The sequence below is a fragment of the Macaca mulatta genome, chromosome 1 (genome assembly GCF_049350105.2).
Source record: "Macaca mulatta isolate MMU2019108-1 chromosome 1, T2T-MMU8v2.0, whole genome shotgun sequence".
Taxonomy (NCBI): Eukaryota; Metazoa; Chordata; class Mammalia; order Primates; family Cercopithecidae; genus Macaca; species Macaca mulatta.
Window position 1 is genome coordinate 70,812,063 of NC_133406.1, and position 19,099 is coordinate 70,831,161.

General features: G+C 36.3%; 1 protein-coding gene across 50 annotated transcripts in view; it reads left to right on the forward strand.

Moving 5' to 3' along the window:
• Window positions 1–19,099, forward strand: part of RPS6KC1 (ribosomal protein S6 kinase C1) — a 212,996-nt gene that overhangs the window by 51,637 nt on the left and 142,260 nt on the right. For 45 of the 50 annotated variants that reach the window (XR_013395090.1, XM_077937596.1, XM_077937578.1 and 42 more), the window contains 2 exons: window positions 1,223–1,338; window positions 10,789–10,882. Coding sequence is in view for 10 of the 50 variants with exons in the window: in XM_015116405.3 (XP_014971891.3) it covers window positions 1,223–1,338; window positions 10,789–10,882 (210 nt within the window). In the remaining 40 variants the exon portion in view is untranslated. The remainder of the gene's footprint in view (window positions 1–1,222; window positions 1,339–10,788; window positions 10,883–19,099) is intronic. The other 5 variants (XM_015116497.3, XM_077937627.1, XM_077937588.1 and 2 more) reach the window with 1 other exon arrangement.

A 19,099-nucleotide genomic window follows, 5' to 3' on the forward strand; every position in this document is an offset into this window, starting at 1 on the left:
ATTTATTTATTTTTACATGGCTTTTAAAAGTTTTTATTATTCACTCACACAGTCAATAAAAGTTTGCTAGCATGCTCTGTATTTTAGTCACTATGATAGAACTTGAAGATTCAAAGAACTGTAATATGCTGTTAAATGCTTACTGTGTGCCTGGCAGGGAACTGGGAACCTTAAGTACATTATTCATTTCCTACATTTTACAAAAGGAAATAATCTGCCTGAGATTTTACAGCTAGTGAATGATAAAGGTAATGTTTGAACTCAGATCCTTTTAGTTATCATGAAATAGACACTTAACCATAAGCATGAGACACACTGGGCAGAGGATATTTTAGTGGTTCAGTTTCACTTGCCAGTCATATAGGCACTTGCCTTGCCTATATAACTAGGAATCTCTTTATGCCTCAGTTTTCTGTTAATACTCTGCAAAGGCACTTAAAATGTTTAAGTATGTGATGATGCTACGTTTCCGATTTTGTATTTTTTTATTGCAATCAGTATGATACATGGCATATGATAAATGTCAACTGGTAATCTAATCTAAGAGGACTACAAAATGATCATATTTGAAAATGTCTTATCAACATTCAAATTGTATATATCATTTAAAAATTCTATGGAAACCACCTTTTGATCACCTTGTAAAGCAGAACTGGCTGGTGCTGTATGTGTGTTCTTTTTTTTTCACAAGCATGCTGTTATGTATGCTGACAGCATCACACATGGAATTTAGCATAAAAGCTTTTTGCTTCAAGCTGAGGTTTTTGACCCCACTGATAATACAGATGTTCTCATAATTTCCTCTCTTCAGCCCCTTTATAAATCAAAAAGAGTAGAAAAGGGAAAATTATATGAGTAATTACAGTATTAGATTACTATAGAAAACCATTTCACTTCTTTAAAATTCTCTTTTCAACTTTAGTTTCAAATCACCAGCTTCTTAAATGGTAACTTTCTTAAATTGACAGGCTCTAAATTATGAACATACCGTTTATTTATCAGTTGACACCTTTGCCTCTTGTTTTATCAGAAACATTTTCTTTTCTAGCGAGAGTACTGCTGATTCTAATTGTAGAGATTAGATTTGACTTCAGAAGTTTGCATAATAAGCAAAGCAACTAAGTGATAGGCCTGCTGCTACTTTCTGATCTCTGGACATAAACTATCATAAACCAGTTTTTGATCATTCTTCCCTTAAGAGTTGATTCTTATTTAATTGTAGGGCGATTTGATGAAACTGTTATCGAAGAGAGAAGACAATGTGCTGAAGACCTGCTACAGTTCTCTGCCAATATTCCTGCTCTTTACAATAGTAAACAGCTTGAAGATTTTTTCAAGGTTTGGTAGTCTTTCTGGAATATTTTCTATTTTATTAAATACTTTTGTTTTGTAATTCATAGTAAAGTAAAATAAAAAATACCATTTACTTTTGAATTTCGTTATTCACTATAAAAGTAGAAATTAATAGCTCTATAATAATGCTTATGGCATATCTCCTATTTCTTGTTTAGAAATTTATGCTTTTTTTTTTTTTTTTAAAGGAACTGATTCTGCTCTATTGCTTAGCCTGTTGTTCAGTGGCCATTGACAGGTGTGATCATGGCGTACTACGGCCTTGAGTCCCTAGGCTCAAGCCTCCTGTTGCCTCAGACTCCTGAGTATTTTTGATTCATGGATCTTAAAAAATTGATGCAAAGAGCTTAGAGATTATTTAACTCACTCTGTCATAATTGAAATACGTTAAAAAAATGAAGTATCATGAAACTCCAGTACTTACCTTTACTTTTTGAAGTGTCTTTCAGTGGCAGATTACTCTTGGAATATAAGCCACTGTAAGTCTATATTAAATTTGTTATAATTGTATTGTCTTGGATAAAGATATAACAAAAATATAAAACTGCATAGTTTTAGAGAGCAGACCAGTGCAAATTATATTGCTGGAGATCATTAGATATTAGTGTTTTAAGTTCCTAGACATGTGATGCTTTCTTTTAAGTTTTCTTTTTTTTCCCACCATTTTTAATAATAATTTTCTAATTTATTTTGAACTGAATCGATATATGTTGTCAGTTGATATCATTGTATTTAATTACCACATTTTTCCTATTGCATTGAGTTAGCCTTCTAAAAAAAAGAAATCTAAGTGATTGTGCTGTAATTGTTTTTACTTCTTTAACTAAAATCTCACTTGTGTAAGTTAAATTTCTTAGACTCTATAACCAGTTATATGTATGAAAGGTGGAATATTTAATTTTTCTGATTTTAGTGGATCTACACAGATTATTTATTTTATTTGTTTGTTTGTTTATATATTTATTTTTGCCAGTGCTTCGTCACCCAGGAATTTATTTTTTATGATCTGTTTCATCTACTGAAGAAAGTTCTTTTGAAAGACATTGCAAATTTACAGTAATAGAAATAATGATAGTAATAGAAGAGTAAAAATAACATTTCTGATGATTGACCGTGTTGCTTAATTTTTCACCATTCTGCAAATTAGGCTGAGATAATAAATGTGGTTTCTGCCTATGGCCCTATGCAGATCTTTAGGATAAAGGCCAAGTCAAGTTGATAGAGTATTTAGCTCTTTGCTGTTCTTTGTTACAATTGTTTCTATGTGTCAGGGAGTATGTTTTTTATGGAAAAAGACTTTATTATTAAACAAGAATATTGCTTTATAGAAATTGTGAAAAGCTGTCGTGCAAATTACCACATGCCATATGGCTAAAAAAAATTAGGCATTATGGAAGTCCTTTTGAAGACTTTAAACAATTTAAGTAAAAGTTACGTGTTCATTGTTATTTATTCTGGATCTGGGAATTGGTGATTGTAATCATTGCTGGAAGTCGCTGGGAAATGAGACTGTCAGTTTCAGGGTTTGTGAAAGGTTGGACAGTTTAAGAGAAGTCAAACTAATCTTGGAAAGTATCTTAGAACTTTCTTTAACAGTGTGCTAGGCAGGAACAGGATACTGATTTGGGAATATCACAACAGTGGTATTCAGTCATTTTAAATAGAGGTAATAAAGCAAGCAAGAAAAAAAAACAAAAACAAACAAACAACCAAACAAAAAAAAACAACTTGTTCCATTAGCTTGAACAAAAAAAAAGGTATTTATTTCTCATATGACAAAATGTATGAGTGAGGAAGGTAGTCCAGGGCTGGTATAGAGCTCAGTAATGTCATCAATGACATAGGTTTCTGGGTTTGGGTGTGAAAGGCAAAAGGCCAAAAGAAACATGCCAGTTTTTAAAAGCTTTCCCAGAAACATGATCTAGAGATAGTCCTTCTTAACATCTCATTGGCCAGAACTGGGTCACATGCCCATCCTTAATTTGAAGGAGTCTGGGAAGGTGACTCTTAGCTTTCTAGTTCTGATCATGGATGAAGATTGTGGGGAAGGTTTGGGGTAGCTAATTCACAGGGTGTGCTGTAGTATCATAGTTTATTTTTCTCTTTAGAGACGTTGATGATGCCACATGCAAATGACCATATAGCCACTTGCTTACAAAACTTTACTTACTTTAAAAAACCACATATGTAAGAGTAGAATGAATAGTATAATGAACTTCTATGACTCATTGCCTGGTTTCAGAAATTATCAGTATATTGCTAAACTTGTTTTATCTACACCTTTCCATCCCATACTCTTCACTGGTTGGTTATTTATTAGTATTAGTACAGTTACTAATTTTAAGTGTATAATTCACTGATTTTCAGTAAATTTATGGAGTTTTGCACCTGTCACCAACATCCAATTTTATTTTATTTTATTCCTTTTTTTTCCCCCCGGGACGGAATCTCGCTGTGTTGCCCAGGGTAGAGTGCAGTGGCAAGATCTCAGCTCACCACAACTTCTGCCTCCCGGATTTAAGCAATTCTTCTGCCTCCACCTCCCGAGTAGTTGGGATTACAGGAGTGCACCACCATACCTGGCAAATTTTTGTAGTTTTAGTAGAGACAGAGTTTCACAATGTTGGCCAGGCTGGTTTTGAACTCCTGACCTCAAGTGGTCCGCCTGCCTCGGCCTCCCAAAGTGCTGGGTTTACAGGTGTGAGCCACTGTGCCTGGCCAGCATCCAATTTTAGGTCATTTCCATTACCTCACTTCTGTGTCTGCTTGCTATGGTGATCCCCTTTTCCATCCCAGCCTGGGGCAACCACCTTGTTCTGTCTGTAGATTTGCCTTTCCTCATCATTTCAAATACATGGAATTACACAATATATGAGCGTTTTGTTCACAACATATGTATATAGGTTTCTTTCACTTAGCATAATGTTTTTGAGCTTCATTCATGTTATGTATCAGTATTTTGTTATTTTATGTTGTGAAATGTATTTCATTGTATAGATAATACCACATTTTCTTTATTCATTGATAAATTCATGGACATGTTTGGATGTTTCTACGTTTTGGCTGTTATGACTAATGCTACTGTGAATATTTGCATACAAATCTTTGTGTGGATATATGTTTTCATTTTTCTTGGGTGATTCCTGAGGAGAGGAATTGCTGGGTCTTATGGTAAGTTTACGTTTTTAAGAAATTGCCAAACTGTTTTCCAAATGGAAAATAGCCAGTAATGTCTGAACTTATCAGTTGTTCCACAGCCTCACCAACACTTGGTATTGTCTGATTTTTTTAACTGTAGCCATTCTAGCAGGTGTGCAGTGGTATTTCACCATAGTATTAATTTCAGTTTCCTAATGGCTAATGATGTTGAGCATGTTTTCCTATGCTTTTTGTATATATCTTTGGTGAAATGTCCATTAAAATCTACCCATTTTCTTGATTAGGTTGTCACTGAGTTGTAAGAGTTCTGAATATATTCTGTATAAACAGTCTTATCAGATAAGTGATTTGTAAATACTTTCTCCCCAATCTGTGTAGCCTTTTAGTTTTCTTAATGGTGTCATTTGAAGCACAAAAGCTTTTAGCTTTGATGACGTATAATTTATATATTTTTTTCTTTTTTGGGTTATGCCTGTCATACCCAGGACTTTTCGAGTATCCCAGGGTCATGAAGATTTTCTTCTGTGTTTATTCTTAGAAGTTTTAATGTTACAATTAGGTCTATGATTCATTTTTAGTTCATTTTATATATGGTGTGAAGGAACAGTCTAAATTCATCTTCTGGTATGTGTATATCTAATATTCTGAGCATCATTTGTTGAAAATACTATCCTCATTGAATTGCCTTGGGACTCTTGCTGAAAATAAATTGACTGTAAATATGATGACTTATTTCTGGACTATTGATAAGTTCTATTAATCTGTGTGCCTGTTCTTATCCTAATACGATACTGTCTTGATTACTGTAGCTTTTTAAGTATTGAAGTCAGCTAGTGTAAGTTTGCCTACTTTACTTTTTCAAAATTGTTATGACAATTTTGAGTTATTTGAACTTCCATAAAAATTATTAGTGTCAGCTTATCCATGTGAACAAAAAATTCTCATAGAATTTAACAATTATTTTATTATTATTTTTTTTTTTTTAAAAGAATTGGGGTCTCATGTTTGTCACCTAGGCTGGGATGCAGTGGCACAATAATAGCTCACTTTAACCTCAAACTCTTGGGCCCAAGGGATCCTCCCACCTCAGCCTCCCAAGTAGCTGGGACATGCACCACCACACCCAGCTGATTTTTGAAGTTTTTGTAGAGACAGGTTCTCATTGTGTTGCCCAGGCTGGTCTTGAACTCCTGGCCTTAAGTAATTCTCTTGCCTCAGCCTCCCAAAGTGCTGGGATTACAGGTGTGAGTCACCACACCTGGCTGAAGGTATTGGAAACACCTGCTAAAATCCTCCAGTTTGATGCTTTCCCAGCTGAGCTATTTTGGCTTGCTCCTCAGAATTCTGATTGGAATTGTATTGAATCTGTAGTTGTTTGGGGAAAGTTGTCATTTTAACAATATTATCTTGCAATCCATGAAAATGAAATGACTCTACATTTATTTAGATATTCTGTAATTTCTTTTTCTTTTTTCTTTTTTCTTTTTTTCTTGAGATGGAGTCTCGCTCTGTCGCCCAGGCTGGAGTGCAGTGGTGCCATCTCAGCTCACTGCAAGCTCCACCTCCCAGGTTCACACCATTCTCCTGCCTCACCCTCCTGAGTAGATGGGACTGCAGGCGCCCGCCACCATGCCTGGCTAATTTTTTTGTATTTTTAGTAGAGACGAGGTTTGACCATGTTAGCCAGGATAGTCTCAATCTCCTGACCTCATGATCCACCTGCCTCGGCCTCCCAAAGTGCTAGGATTACAGGCGTGAGCTGCTGCACCTGGCCCGATATTCTGTAATTTCTTTAAGCCATGTTTTGTAATTTTCAGGGTGTAAGTCTGGAGCTTCTTGCCTTAAACTTATTTGTAAACATTTTAATCTTATGATGGTATTTTGAATGAAACTGTGTTTTTTTTTCCCATGTAGGTAGTATGTTTTAATGGTTCATTGATGTTGTATCATGCGTCAGTACTTTATTCTTTTTTGTGATTGTGTAATATTCCTTTGTGTGGCTATGGATATACCACATTTTGTTTATCTACAATGTGTGTGGGTGCATATTTGGATTGTTCCCCTTTTGGCTATTATGAATGGTGCTGTTATGAATATTGACATGTAAGTTCTTGTGCAGATATGTATTTTTGTTTCTCTTAGATATACTAGGAGTGGAATTTAGGTGGGAAGTTTTTTTTTTATTAGAGATTTAGAGGGTGTGTATGTGTGTACATATATTTATGGTTTTTTTTTGAGATGGAGTCTCACTCTGCCGCCTAGGCTGGAGGTGCAGTGGTGCAATCTCGGCTCACTGCAAGCTCCGCCTCCCGGGTTCACGCCATTCTCCTGCCTCAGCCTTCCGAGTAGCTGGGACTACAGGTGCCGGCTACCACGCCTGGCTAATTTTTTTTTTTTTTTTTTTTTTTTAAGTAGAGACGGGGTTTTTTTAAGTAGAGACCATCCTTGTTAGCCAGGATGGTCTTGATCTCCTGACCTCGTGATCTGCCTGCCTCGGCCTCCCAAAGTGCTGGGATTACAGGAGTGAGCCACCGCGCCTGGCCACATATATTTATGTTTTGAAGGTTCACCCAGGAATTTTTATTTATTTATATTTGCTATTTCATGAGTCATATTTAATTCTTTAATCATGTTTTCCTTTGATAATTTGAACATATTTTTAATAGCTGCTTTGAAGTTTTTGCCAAGTCCAACATCTTTGTCCCCTCACAGATAGTTTTGATTGACTGGTTACCTCCCATGTTTGGGTCACATACTTTCCTGTGTCTTTGTATGTCCTGTAATTTTTTGTTGTTGTTGTTGGAAAATCTGTATTTTGGATAATATACTATAGAACCCTAGATTCTGATGTTCTTTTCTCCCTGAGGATTCTTGCCATTTTACGTTAGTGTGTTTAGTAACTAGCACTTTTTGTTAATGTGTTTAGTCTGTAGTAGATCTGTGGAGTCCATTTCCTGTGAAGTGTGTGACTGCTGATATCTCTGCCCAATATTTAATTTTAATTTTATTTTTAAGCCAGGCTATGTAGGGGTTAGACCTGTGTCAGCATAGCTTTGTGGTCAGCCAGTGCTCGGTCATTGCTTGTGCTTAAATGCCTGTGCATTATATGCTTTCCTTTTAATGCTGATGATTTTTAAATGTGTTTTCAAAGTCTCAGCTGTTTTAAAATTTGCCCTGGCTTTTACTTCCTCTGAAGTCTCGAATTTCCTCTGTGCCTGGGCACTGTCTCATGGTTTGCCAGGTATTCGTGGATAGCTTGACCCCTCTCTGGTCCCTACATAGATGGGTAGTGAGCTTTATGAAGACCCCCTGTGGCTATGTTATTTTTCTGGATCTCCCTACTGTCTGGTCTTTTCCTGACTGCAGCGTCAGGCGTGCTGAGCCATCACTTTTCCTTGCTGTATGTTTGGCCCTGAGATTGCTACTATTATTGACAATAATATTTGGGGTGGATTTTTATTTTTTTCTGTGCTTCAATCCAAATCATGTTAGCCTCCTCAAAAGTGAACCTGCTGGTTTTCAAGACTTGCCTTGCCTTTATGTAATTACTGTCACCACCCAGCTGGCATGGGGGTTGGGAAGAACCGAGGCAAGAACATCACAGACTTGCATAGTTCTTACCTGTGGTTCCGTGGTTTCTCAGTAGCCACTGTTTCATTTGCTTTATGCTTTTAGTCAATTTCCAGAGCCCTCAATGGTGGTTTTGACAGATTTCTCCAGATTTATAATTGCCTTTTGGGGAAAGCATTTGCTGGATCTCCTAACTTCACTATACCAGAAGTCCTTCCCTGTTAGACTCTTCATTAACAAAAAAACTTTGAGATACTATGTATCCCAGAATTTCTGTGAAATTTTTTTACTGCATACTCAGAAACACCCAAAAGGTTATTTTTGAATTAGAAATTTAAAATTAGGATTGTGGCATTATTTTACTGCTACATCCCTCTAGTTCCTGTATAACGGTTTTTGTTGTGTTTCATTAAATATTTGTTCTTTACTATTTATTTTTTATAACAGTGTTTGTTAAACTAGGTAAATAAAATATTTAGGATTATGAGCTAAAACGTTTTGCATTTTAAATTTTACCTTACAAGATCTTATGTTAACTAGTAAACATTTATTGAGTGCCTACATTGTTCTAAATACTTTGTATTTTTTATTTTGCATGAAATATGTAAAATAAAATAACGTCTTAGTTAGAAGACATTTTATAGGTAGGTAACTTAAATTGCACACCTAGTGTTGGAAGAGGTAGTTGATGGTTGAAAGATACTTTCTTTTAGAATTACCTTTGTCTTTTATCATTCTCTAGAATACTTGAAAATCTTAATTTGGTTTGGATGTTGTTTAAAAGATGGTTTAGTCTACAATAGATACTCTTTTTGCATTTTAAATTTTATCTTACAAGAAGATCTTATGTCAACTAATAATAAACACTTATTGAGTGCCTACATTGCTCTAAATACTTTGTGTATATTTTTTATTTTGCATGAAATATGTAAAATAAAATAATGTCTTAGAAGACATTTTATAGGTAGGTAACTTAAATCGCACACCTAGTGGTAGAAGAGGTAGTTAATAGTTGAAATATACTTTCTTTTAAAATTTATTTTGTCTTTTAACATTCTCTGGAATACTCGAAAATCTTGATTTGGTTTGGATGTTGTTTAAAAGATGACTTAGTCTACAATAGATACTCTTTTTGGAGAAAAGTTCAAATATAAGCTGTAATCTGAATATTGTAATAAAGGGTAGAATAAAGTAATACACATTGTTGTTCCTAAAGAGAATAATCATTTTTAAAATTTTAGTTCACATAACATTCAGGGAAGTAAAATTTGGTAATTTGACAGGGACCATTTCCAATTTCTATTCCTTAAAATTAAGTTGACAGAGAAGGGACTTCTGATTAGGTAAAGATAGTCGTTAATGGCCGGGCGCCATGGCTCACACCTGTAATCCCAGCACTTTGGGAGTCCGAGGCAGACGGATCACGAGGTCAGGAGATCGAGACCATCCTGGCTAACACGGTGAAACCCCATCTCTACTAAAAATACAAAAAAGTTAGCTGGGCGTGGTGGCGGGCGCCTGTAGTCCCAGCTGCTCGGGAGGCTGAGGCAGGAGGATGGCGTGAACCCGGGAGGCAGGGAGCTGAGATCACGCCACTGCACTCCAGCCAGGGAGACAGTAAGACTTCGTCTCAAAAAAAAAAAAAAAAAAAAAAAGAAAAAAGATAGTCATTTAATTTTTTTGTGCTGAAGTAGAGAGAAAATGGGGGCTTGTAATTCTTTTGAGCTTTATTATTCTGTTAGTAGCGTTTGGAGGGATAGAACTGTTGGTAGAAGGTAGAAGGGAAGATATTAAGGAGCAGAAGAGCTATTGTTTTAATTACTTAAGGATTATAAGCTCTTATATCGTGATTGGAGCATTCACTTCATAAAGCCATAGCACAACATCATACCACCACTACTTGTCTGATGATATCATTCTCTAGCTGCATGTAGAGTAAGATAACTTTTTGAGGCGTGAATTTGCAAACCTAAATAGGGAATTAAAATGATGGCCACATAGAGAAATCAGTTTTCTATTTTTTTATATCTTTAAAAGATATCTCTACTGAAAGTACCTTAATTTTTTTTTAGTTTTACCTATAATTGTATACAAGTGGTTCTCAAACTTTAAATGGCTTCTCAGATCACCTGAGGTGCTGTGTGATATGTTGTAGGGTATAACTGGATAAAATTCAATGAATTCCTGATGGGCCATCATTTATCACTAATTAAAATGACCAGTCCTCAAGGATACTGAACAATATTCTTTAGTTCATGTTTTTTTTTTTTTTTTTTCCTTCTTCTGCATTTGCTTAATGAGTACTTGGGTAGAGTTAACATAATATACTTTTATAAAAAACCACATATTATTATAAACATGATAATATTCCTATTGAATTTTAAAATAATAGTGTATTTCTAGAGCAGTTTAGGTTTATAGAAAAATTGTGCAGAAAGTACAGAGTTTTCTCAATATCTCTTCTTCCCCCGCAGCCCCCAGTTTCTGCCATTAAATATCTTGGGTTGGTGTAGTACATTTGTTACAGTCGATGAACCAATGTTGATATACTTATTGATTTTTTGAAAACACTTGTCATCTAGTTTAATAGATCAGTATAGTCATTTCTGTAAATTTTTACACATACTTAATTGGGATAACTGTTGTTAATTTAGTATTGTTTATGCTCTTAATGCTAATGAAGCACAATTGCTCTTATCTTTTTAGGGTGGAATAATTAATGATAGTTCTGAATTAATTGGTCCTGCTGAAGCTCACTCAGATTCCCTCATTGATACCTTTCCTGAATGTAGTACAGAAGGTAAGAGATTTTAACTTTTTTGCATTTTGAAGGTTTTGATTGCAGAAGACTATAAATCATATCTGCATTGCAAAAACACAGATGTATATAGGAATTTGAGGGTATTTCACTGACTCTAAGATACCTTTTTTCTTCACATTTTACTGTCACTGATATTGGGTGCATGATATTGGGTCAGTGATATCATATTTATTTGACAGCTTTTTGTCTTAGTGGTATATAAAATAATCCTCCAATTAATGGCATCTTAGAGGTGATGAAATGTGTAATGAGTAGTTCTGAATTTGTATTGTCTAGTGTAAGAATGCCTTACTTGGCTGGGCATGGTGGCTCATGCCTGTAATCCCAGCACTTGGGGAAGCCCAGGCGGGTGGATCACCTGAGGTCAGGAGTTTGAGACCAGCCTAGCCAACGTGGTGAAACCCTGTCTCTACTAAAATAGAAAAATTAGCTTGGCGTGGTGGCAGACGCCTGTAATCCTAGCTACTCGTGAGGCTGAGGCACAAGAATCGCTTGAACCCAGGAGGTGGAGTTTGCAGTGAGCCGAGATTGCACCACTGCACTATAGCCTGGACAACAAAGCGAGACTTTGTCTCAAAAGAAAAAAAAGAAAAAAAGCCTTACTCATTTCTTTAGCGCGTCTGACTTTTAGACAATTAATTTCAAGACTGGCTTTAGAGATTTAGTCATTTACCCAGAAAGAATAAACCCTAAGGCAATTTTAGTGTTTTTGATAAGTTTTTAGATAAAATGAGTCTAAATCAAATTTTAATCACTTTCATTCAAGAATGGTTAATCTCTTGTTTTATTCCTCTATTAAGGCACACTTGAATTTATAGGAAAATTAAAATATGTACATTTCAGCCTTTGGATTTCTGTAACTAGTTTTTTTTCAGGGAAGGTTACGGTATTAAAAAAAGATTTGGGGGCAAGGGTAGGAGGGGTTTTTAAAATCAAAGTAGATAGTTAGATTTGTTTTAGCTGGCTTAGTTTGGTTTATTAAAGGTAAAATAATAGACTAAATAGTATTTCTTATCTCGGTAAGAATTTATGGTGGAGGAGGATGCTTTATGAGGATGAGGTAGCCATCATCTCATTGTAGTGCTGTTTTTGTGAGGGTATGTACTCTGTCATACAGCAGCAGCCACACTGATGTAAATCTGTTACAGTAAATTTCCATCGTGATTTGGTAATAGCAACATGTTCTTATCTATTACGTGGGCTGATGCACTTACATTTTTTTTTCTTTTAGTACTACCATGTTGAGAAGTGGTTAGCTTTTATTGCTTTTCATTGTATTTTCCATTGACTTAACATCTATTTATTTAAACTTTGTGTTCTGTGTAATGCATGGGGCCCACATGCCCAGGGGTCTTCATTGAGTTCTCAATACCTTTGACTCCACCCTGATTCTGCCAGGGTCATAGAAAAACATTGTTGACAGTAATTTTACTTTATAATCTATTATGGGTTTTTTTGGGGGGGGGGTGGTGGTAGAATAATCTTTTTTGTGACCTATTTTAATCAGAGATCCTTGTGAAGGTTTGGAAAATCTAGTGCCTGCTTGGGATCCCAATGTGATTTTAATAGAACTAGTTTCTTTGGAAGGTAACTTTTCCGGATAACCTAAGCTGGCTGTTGCCTCAGTTTCTCTACTCCTGAGAAAGAGGAGTACCCATTTTCCACTTGATTCCATACTGATTCTGTGACACCCAATACAGAACAAGTAGGAGAGTTAGAAAGATTTGTAGGAGAGGCTGGGCATAGTGGCTCACGCTTGTAATCCTAGCACTTTCGGGAGGCCGAGGCAGGAGGATCACTTGAGGTCAGGAATTTGAGACCAACCTGACCAACATGGTGAAACCCCGTCTCTACTAAAAATACAAAAATTAGCCAGACAAGGTGGCTGGTGCCTGTAATCCCAGCTACTTGGGAGGCTGAGGCACGAGAATTGCCTGAACTGTGTGGGTGGGGGTTGCAGTGAGCCAAGATCACGCCACTGCACTCCAGCCTGGGCAACAGAGTGAGACTCCGTCTAAAAAAAAAAAAAAAAAAAAAATTATGAGAGTGTTCAACGAAGAGTACAATAGTCAGAAATGCAGAATGTTTCTTTTCTCTGTTTTTTTGATAGAAGAATCAAAGGTTTTGTGATACGGGAGTAGTTATATTATTCTGATACCTACTGTAAGCTTCTGTTACTAGGTGGGAGTCAACCATGGTGAGAGAAGAGTATCTCAGGAGCCTATTTTAGTGTAAGGCAATCATGGATGCAAGCTCTGCAGAGATCTTTCTGTTCTTTGCTGTAGTCTAGGCCAGAAGGGGAGAAGCATAATTATTAGGAATGAGTTTGCTTGGGATGGTATTCTAAAATATCGATGGCTGTTCAAGGTGAACAGATGGCTGTATTAATGCTGAAGGAGACACAACCTAAAGCCAGGGTCAGCATGTAGTTTATTGTCCAAACTGGGACACTTCTGAGAATTATAGACAGTGCTATGAATAGTTATACCAAGGCCACAAACATGACACAGGACAGCCTCAGGCAAATTGAGCTGTAAGGGTGACCCTTCCTAAAGCAGTGGTTTCAGAGTTTACCTCTGAAGTTTCAAAAAGATGTGTTTTCTTTGGAAGGATTTACCTTTTAGAAATGTGCTTTTATGAGAGAAAGTGGGGCCAACATTTCTGTTAAAAACACAGAAAACGACTTATGACATCTAAAAAGAATGTTGACATTTTATCCTGTCAGTGCGGTTTAGTTTTTCAACTACGTTACCATCTCTGAAACACACTGTGATCCATGAAGAATGAAAAACATGGAACTGGAAATGCTGTTAATGGTTATGTTGTTTTTCTCCCCTCCCTTTAAAAGTTGTATGCCTGGCAAATTAATCCTGCGGAAAGATACTAGGTTGATAAATACAGATAGATCAAAGTGTCAGATAGCTTGCGAATTCATTGTTATTTGATAGGGAAAATGGCTTTTAAATATCCTGAGGTTATTTGGCATAGTGGGAAAGTGGAAGATATACTTAATACCAAAAGGTCTGCAAACTCTGGAGACAACCAGGGAGAGGAACATCTAGTAGTAAAAGAGCAGGAAAGTCAGCAGCCAGCCAAGCCCCACAGGTATGCAGCAAAATGGAGGGTTGTTAGAGGGATCGTGGTGACAAATGCTTCGGTTTTGGATTTAGAGCTAAAATGTGAGAAAGTGATTCACCCCTTGAAAACTTCTCTAAGTGTACTGTTTTAAGCCGTGTTTTAAAGGTGGATTGTCATTTTTCATATTTGTGAATTAGCTAGCTGGTGGAGTAAGCCGGAGGGGGTAAATCTTAATATATAGTCTGCTGTTTCAATGTTCTTTAGTTACAGTTAGAGTGACATGGCAAGTTGATCACTTCTCAGAGAACAGATGTAGAGGTGAAGTGATCATTATTTTTGTTAATACCTTAAAAATGCAGTCGACAGATCCTAATATACTTTGAAATGAAAGTTTTCTGGGGAAAACATGAAGATCTGGATTTCTGTTTATTTGTTTTGTGATAGGGTCTCACTGTGTTACCCAGGCTGGGTACAGCCTTGATGTCCTGGGCTCAAGTGATTCTCCTTCCTCAGCCTCCTGAGTAGCTGGGACTACAGGCAGGCACAACCATGCCTGGCTAATTTTTCTTTTTAAATTTTTTGTAGAAATGGGGTCTCACTATGCTGCCCAGGCAGGTCTCGAACTCTTGGATGCAAGTGTTTCTCCTGCCTTGGCCTGCCAAAGTGCTGACATTATGGGTGTGAGCTACTGTGCCTGGCCTGTTTTTTAAAATCACGGTTACTTTGTAGTAGCATGGGATAGAGAAACCCCTTTAAGGTTTTGTAAAACAATAATTTGGTGATAAACTGGTAAATATATTTTGTTTAATATGAAATCAAAAGTTAGGATATTATTTAGTAGGTTTTTAAACAAAAAGTTAATACTGTTTTACATTTAAAAAATGAAATCCTGGTTACTCTTTATCTCCTTTGTTCAAAGAAGTTAAACTATATTTTTTCCAAGATGAAAGAAGATGTAATTTGTTGCTAACACCTTATTTCCATTATGTCTGTTTCAACTTACGTCTTTTCCTTGAATTAAATTTAGCTGTGAAGTTACTAGGACATTTGTGGAAACCTGCCCAAATCGGTGCTTATCAGTTGAGCTCCTTGACATATTTCTTTCACCTGTTGGCCTTTTTGAAGGGCATAGATTGCTTCACTGCCATGCTGGCCTCGATATCAGAGACTTGGATATTGGTATAGTCTCATGTGGTAACCTGTGTCATTTCCTCTTCCTAACACATTACTTTTCAGTTTGAGGAGGGACATTTTTTCTGGTTCATGCAGCAAATGAGAGAAAATAATTAGGTGATTGTAACCATAAAGAAAAACTGAGTGATCAGCTTATTATATGTAGCAGATCTTAAGAATGAATATACTTAAATGTCTTCTGGAATAACAAAATCTACCCCCACTTTTTTTTGGCTGGAAATTGTGGATTAAGAACTCCCCAAATGCTTGTTGTAACAATTGGAGAGATACGACAGGATCTATTAAACTGTCTTGAGTTAACCGTTTTAAAGTAAATGAAATGTACATTTTGAGGATAGCATCTATTGCTGGTCTTTGCAACGGATCCCTTAAATGACATTAAGCTCAAGATTTGTATGTTTATTTGATGGCAGGTGGGGGTAGATTTTGTTATTCCAGGAGACATTTAAGAATATTAGTTCTTAAGATCTGCTACATACAATAAGCTGATCACTCAATTTATCTTTGTGGTTACAGTCACCTGATAATTCTTTCCCATGTGTAGACAGACATGAAGATTGTGATTAAACTGTGTTGAATTGAATAGTGTTGATTATATTCAAAGCAGTGGTTGGTCTAATTGGAAAGGTGTATAGTTATTTAAGTTTGAAAAAAATCTTCTGGGCCGGGCGCGGTGGCTCAAGCCTGTAATCCCAGCACTTTGGGAGGCCGAGATGGGCGGATCACGAGGTCAGGAGATTGAGACCATGCGGGCTAACACTGTGAAACCCCGTCTCTACTAAGAAATACAAAAAAAAAAAAACCTAGCTGGGCGAGGTGGTGGGCGCCTGTAGTCTCAGCTACTCGGGGGGCTGAGGCAGGAGAATGGCGTAAACTCGGGAGGCGGAGCTTGCAGTGAGCTGAGATCCGGCCACTGCACTCCAGCCTGGGCAACAGAGCGAGACTCCGCCTCAAAAAAAAAAAAAAAAAAAAAAAAAAAAAGAAAAAAATCTTCTGTATCAAAATACCATTATGTCTTATTATTTGTGTTATTTTCATTTAATAGATTTAAACTTTGACCTTTGAGGAAGGTTATTTTAAATAGGAATATTTGTCACATGATTGGTTACTTAATAACCTAAATCTATTTTCAAGACAAACTTAAAGCCTATTTACTACATGGTGTAGTTTAAGCTGACAAAATATAGAAAGTATTAAATATTAATTTAAATGTAAATGTATAGAAAGTGCAAGTAATTTAAATTAAAAGTAAAATTAAGTGCAAATGTCCACTAGGTGGCAGCATGAGAACTCTAAATCTTGTTACTGGCATTTTTCTAGGCCCTTTGGTGTTAAGTGTATTAGAATATCTCTTGCATACTCAGCTGAAAGAGATTCTGTTTTCTGTTATGTGCTTATTTGCCCAACTTAATTTTATTCTCTGCCCCTAATTGAATTTTCTTTGGTAGTGGAGCTTGACAAAAAAGAACAGGTCATTTGTTTTTTTCCAAGATAACCACAAATGAGAATGTACCAGTGTGTGTAAATTATACACATGACACCGATGATAAATATTGGCTCTTAAAAATTCTAGGGCTATTGAGGATAATATTGGATATTAGGAGTTTGGGGGTTAGGTGGAACAAATAACAGAATATTCATGGTATGCCATGGGAATCATTAGAAATGATATACCTAAATGTCTTATTTTACAATACAGAGTTTGAATTTCAGAGAAGTTTAGCCGTGTGCCTAAGGTACTCCAGGTATTTGATAGCACTTACAGAACCATATTTTGAAATTAAGAGATTCCATTTTATGGAGGGGAGGCAGGGAGAAGGCATATTTGGTATAGAAAATTCAGCATGAGCTACTTGCGTACTGGCAATGGGCTTGATATCCTGCAGGCTAGAGAAAGTTATGGAGAGTAGCAGAGTACAGAGTTCATTTGGTAAAAAATGAAGCCAAGCAGTGGATCTTTATTATGATAAAATAGCAGTATTAGGGTTGTAATTAAGATTGCTGTGTTGTTTTCTGGGCTTATTTTGTTGTTTTTCCAGATCTGTACGAGGTATTCTGATGCTCTTTCCATACGTTTTCAAGGAACTGTAGACATGACCCAAGAACGTTATAAAAATGTGAAACTTGAAAGGAAACGTTCTTTTTTGTAACAATAGCTATTACTAAATGATGAATAGGGAATCACATACAGGAATCTTAACTAGCATTAAGCTTTAGATTTAGGTATTCACTTAAAATCATATTTATAAGGGCTTCTTTCTTAATGGAAACTGATATGTGTGTCTTCTACCTTAGGGTAACCTTTGTTCTGCTGGCTAGATAACTTGCTTTGTGCATGGAGCATGAGTCATTGCTACTAGGAAAAATAGAAATTCCTTTTTGTTGACTATGGCAATATTTGAACCTCAGGGCTCAGTGAAAGCTATCAGCTAATAATAATGAGGCCATGTATTTTATATATAGTCACCCATGAGAGACCACCTGTTGTTCTAAAGGAAACCGATCTCTTTTTACAGATGGTCTTCAAATACAGATTTCTGATAGTTTATAGTATAAAGATTTATTCTATGGCAACTCAACCTGTTCCCCTGGGGCCTGTCTTTCAGAGATGGTGTCCTAGACAGATTTCACTATACTGCCCTACTCTGAGCAGTTCAAAGCACAGAGGTAAGGGTAGGTAGGTGAACTGGGATGCTAAATAAACGCCTATGTCTGTAGCTGCTTTTTAACAAGTCACCTGGGGCCCTCTAATAGCCCTGAGACTTGAATTTCTGTGATACGAACCTGGAGGCAGAACGCTTTCATAGAACCTTTGACTTTTTCCCCTTGTATCACTTCCAAAAAAAGCTTAGGTTTTTGCCTTGATGGTGTTGGTGAAGGATGCACCTTTTACTCTTGCGATGGCCCAGAGGGCCTCTTTAAGTATGGGGTTGACTTCAGGTTGGTTTAACTTTTGACAAATAGTCTCTATATTATATCCAATGTCAGTGGTTGCCCTGCCTTATCCACAGTATCCTTCCTACCTAGACTGAGAACCTGTCACTTGCTTGTTGCTCCCTGTATCTTACGAGTTAACTTTCTTTCTGGCCTTTAGGGAGCTAGTTTGCGCTTCGTATGATACTTACATGTAGTTTTGTATAAAATAAGTTGAATCGTAGTGTGATTTCTAGGAGTTGAACAAGCACTGTATTAAGCAGATGTGTTAACTATATAATATAAATTAGGCATTGAATATTTACATATAATGTGTTTATAAATAAGATTCATTGCTGTGGTGGTGAAGGGAATTTTAAAATGTTATCTTCCTTGAACTGGCCGGAAAATACTTCATTGAGAAGAAGAGAATTTAGAAACTGCTTAAATATGGAAGAGAAAGATACCAGTGAGTACTAGAAGATGATTAGTTGCATTGTATGGTCGAGGAGATATGGTAGGGTTAGGCTTTTCAGGCATGGTAAGGTGCAGCTTCAAGAGGAGAGTTAAAGGAATAAGGTGGGCAAGGAAGAGGTGTCAGGGGTTTGCCTGCTTTAAACAGATCTGTCTTTATACTCATGTCTAACTCCTTTTTTAAGTTTGGAATTCTTGGCACTAGCTGATGGTTGATCCATATAGGTTTATATTTCACAAATGATGCCTGTATAACTTTCTTTTATTCAAATAAATTCCCAATGTTGGCCCCTGATGCATCTCTTTTGGTATCTTTCAGATACTGAGCTTAAGGGCTTACCATACACAAAGTATATTATTAAAATCTATATTATAGAATTACCTGTAATCTTACCATACACAGAAAATCACTGTTAATAGTGTGTCTTTCAAGCCTCTTTTCTATGTGTGTTTGTTTTTAAAGTAGAATTATAGTATACATACTCATTTGTAGTTTGTTGTTTTTGCCTAATATATCAAAAAGACACTTTAGCATTA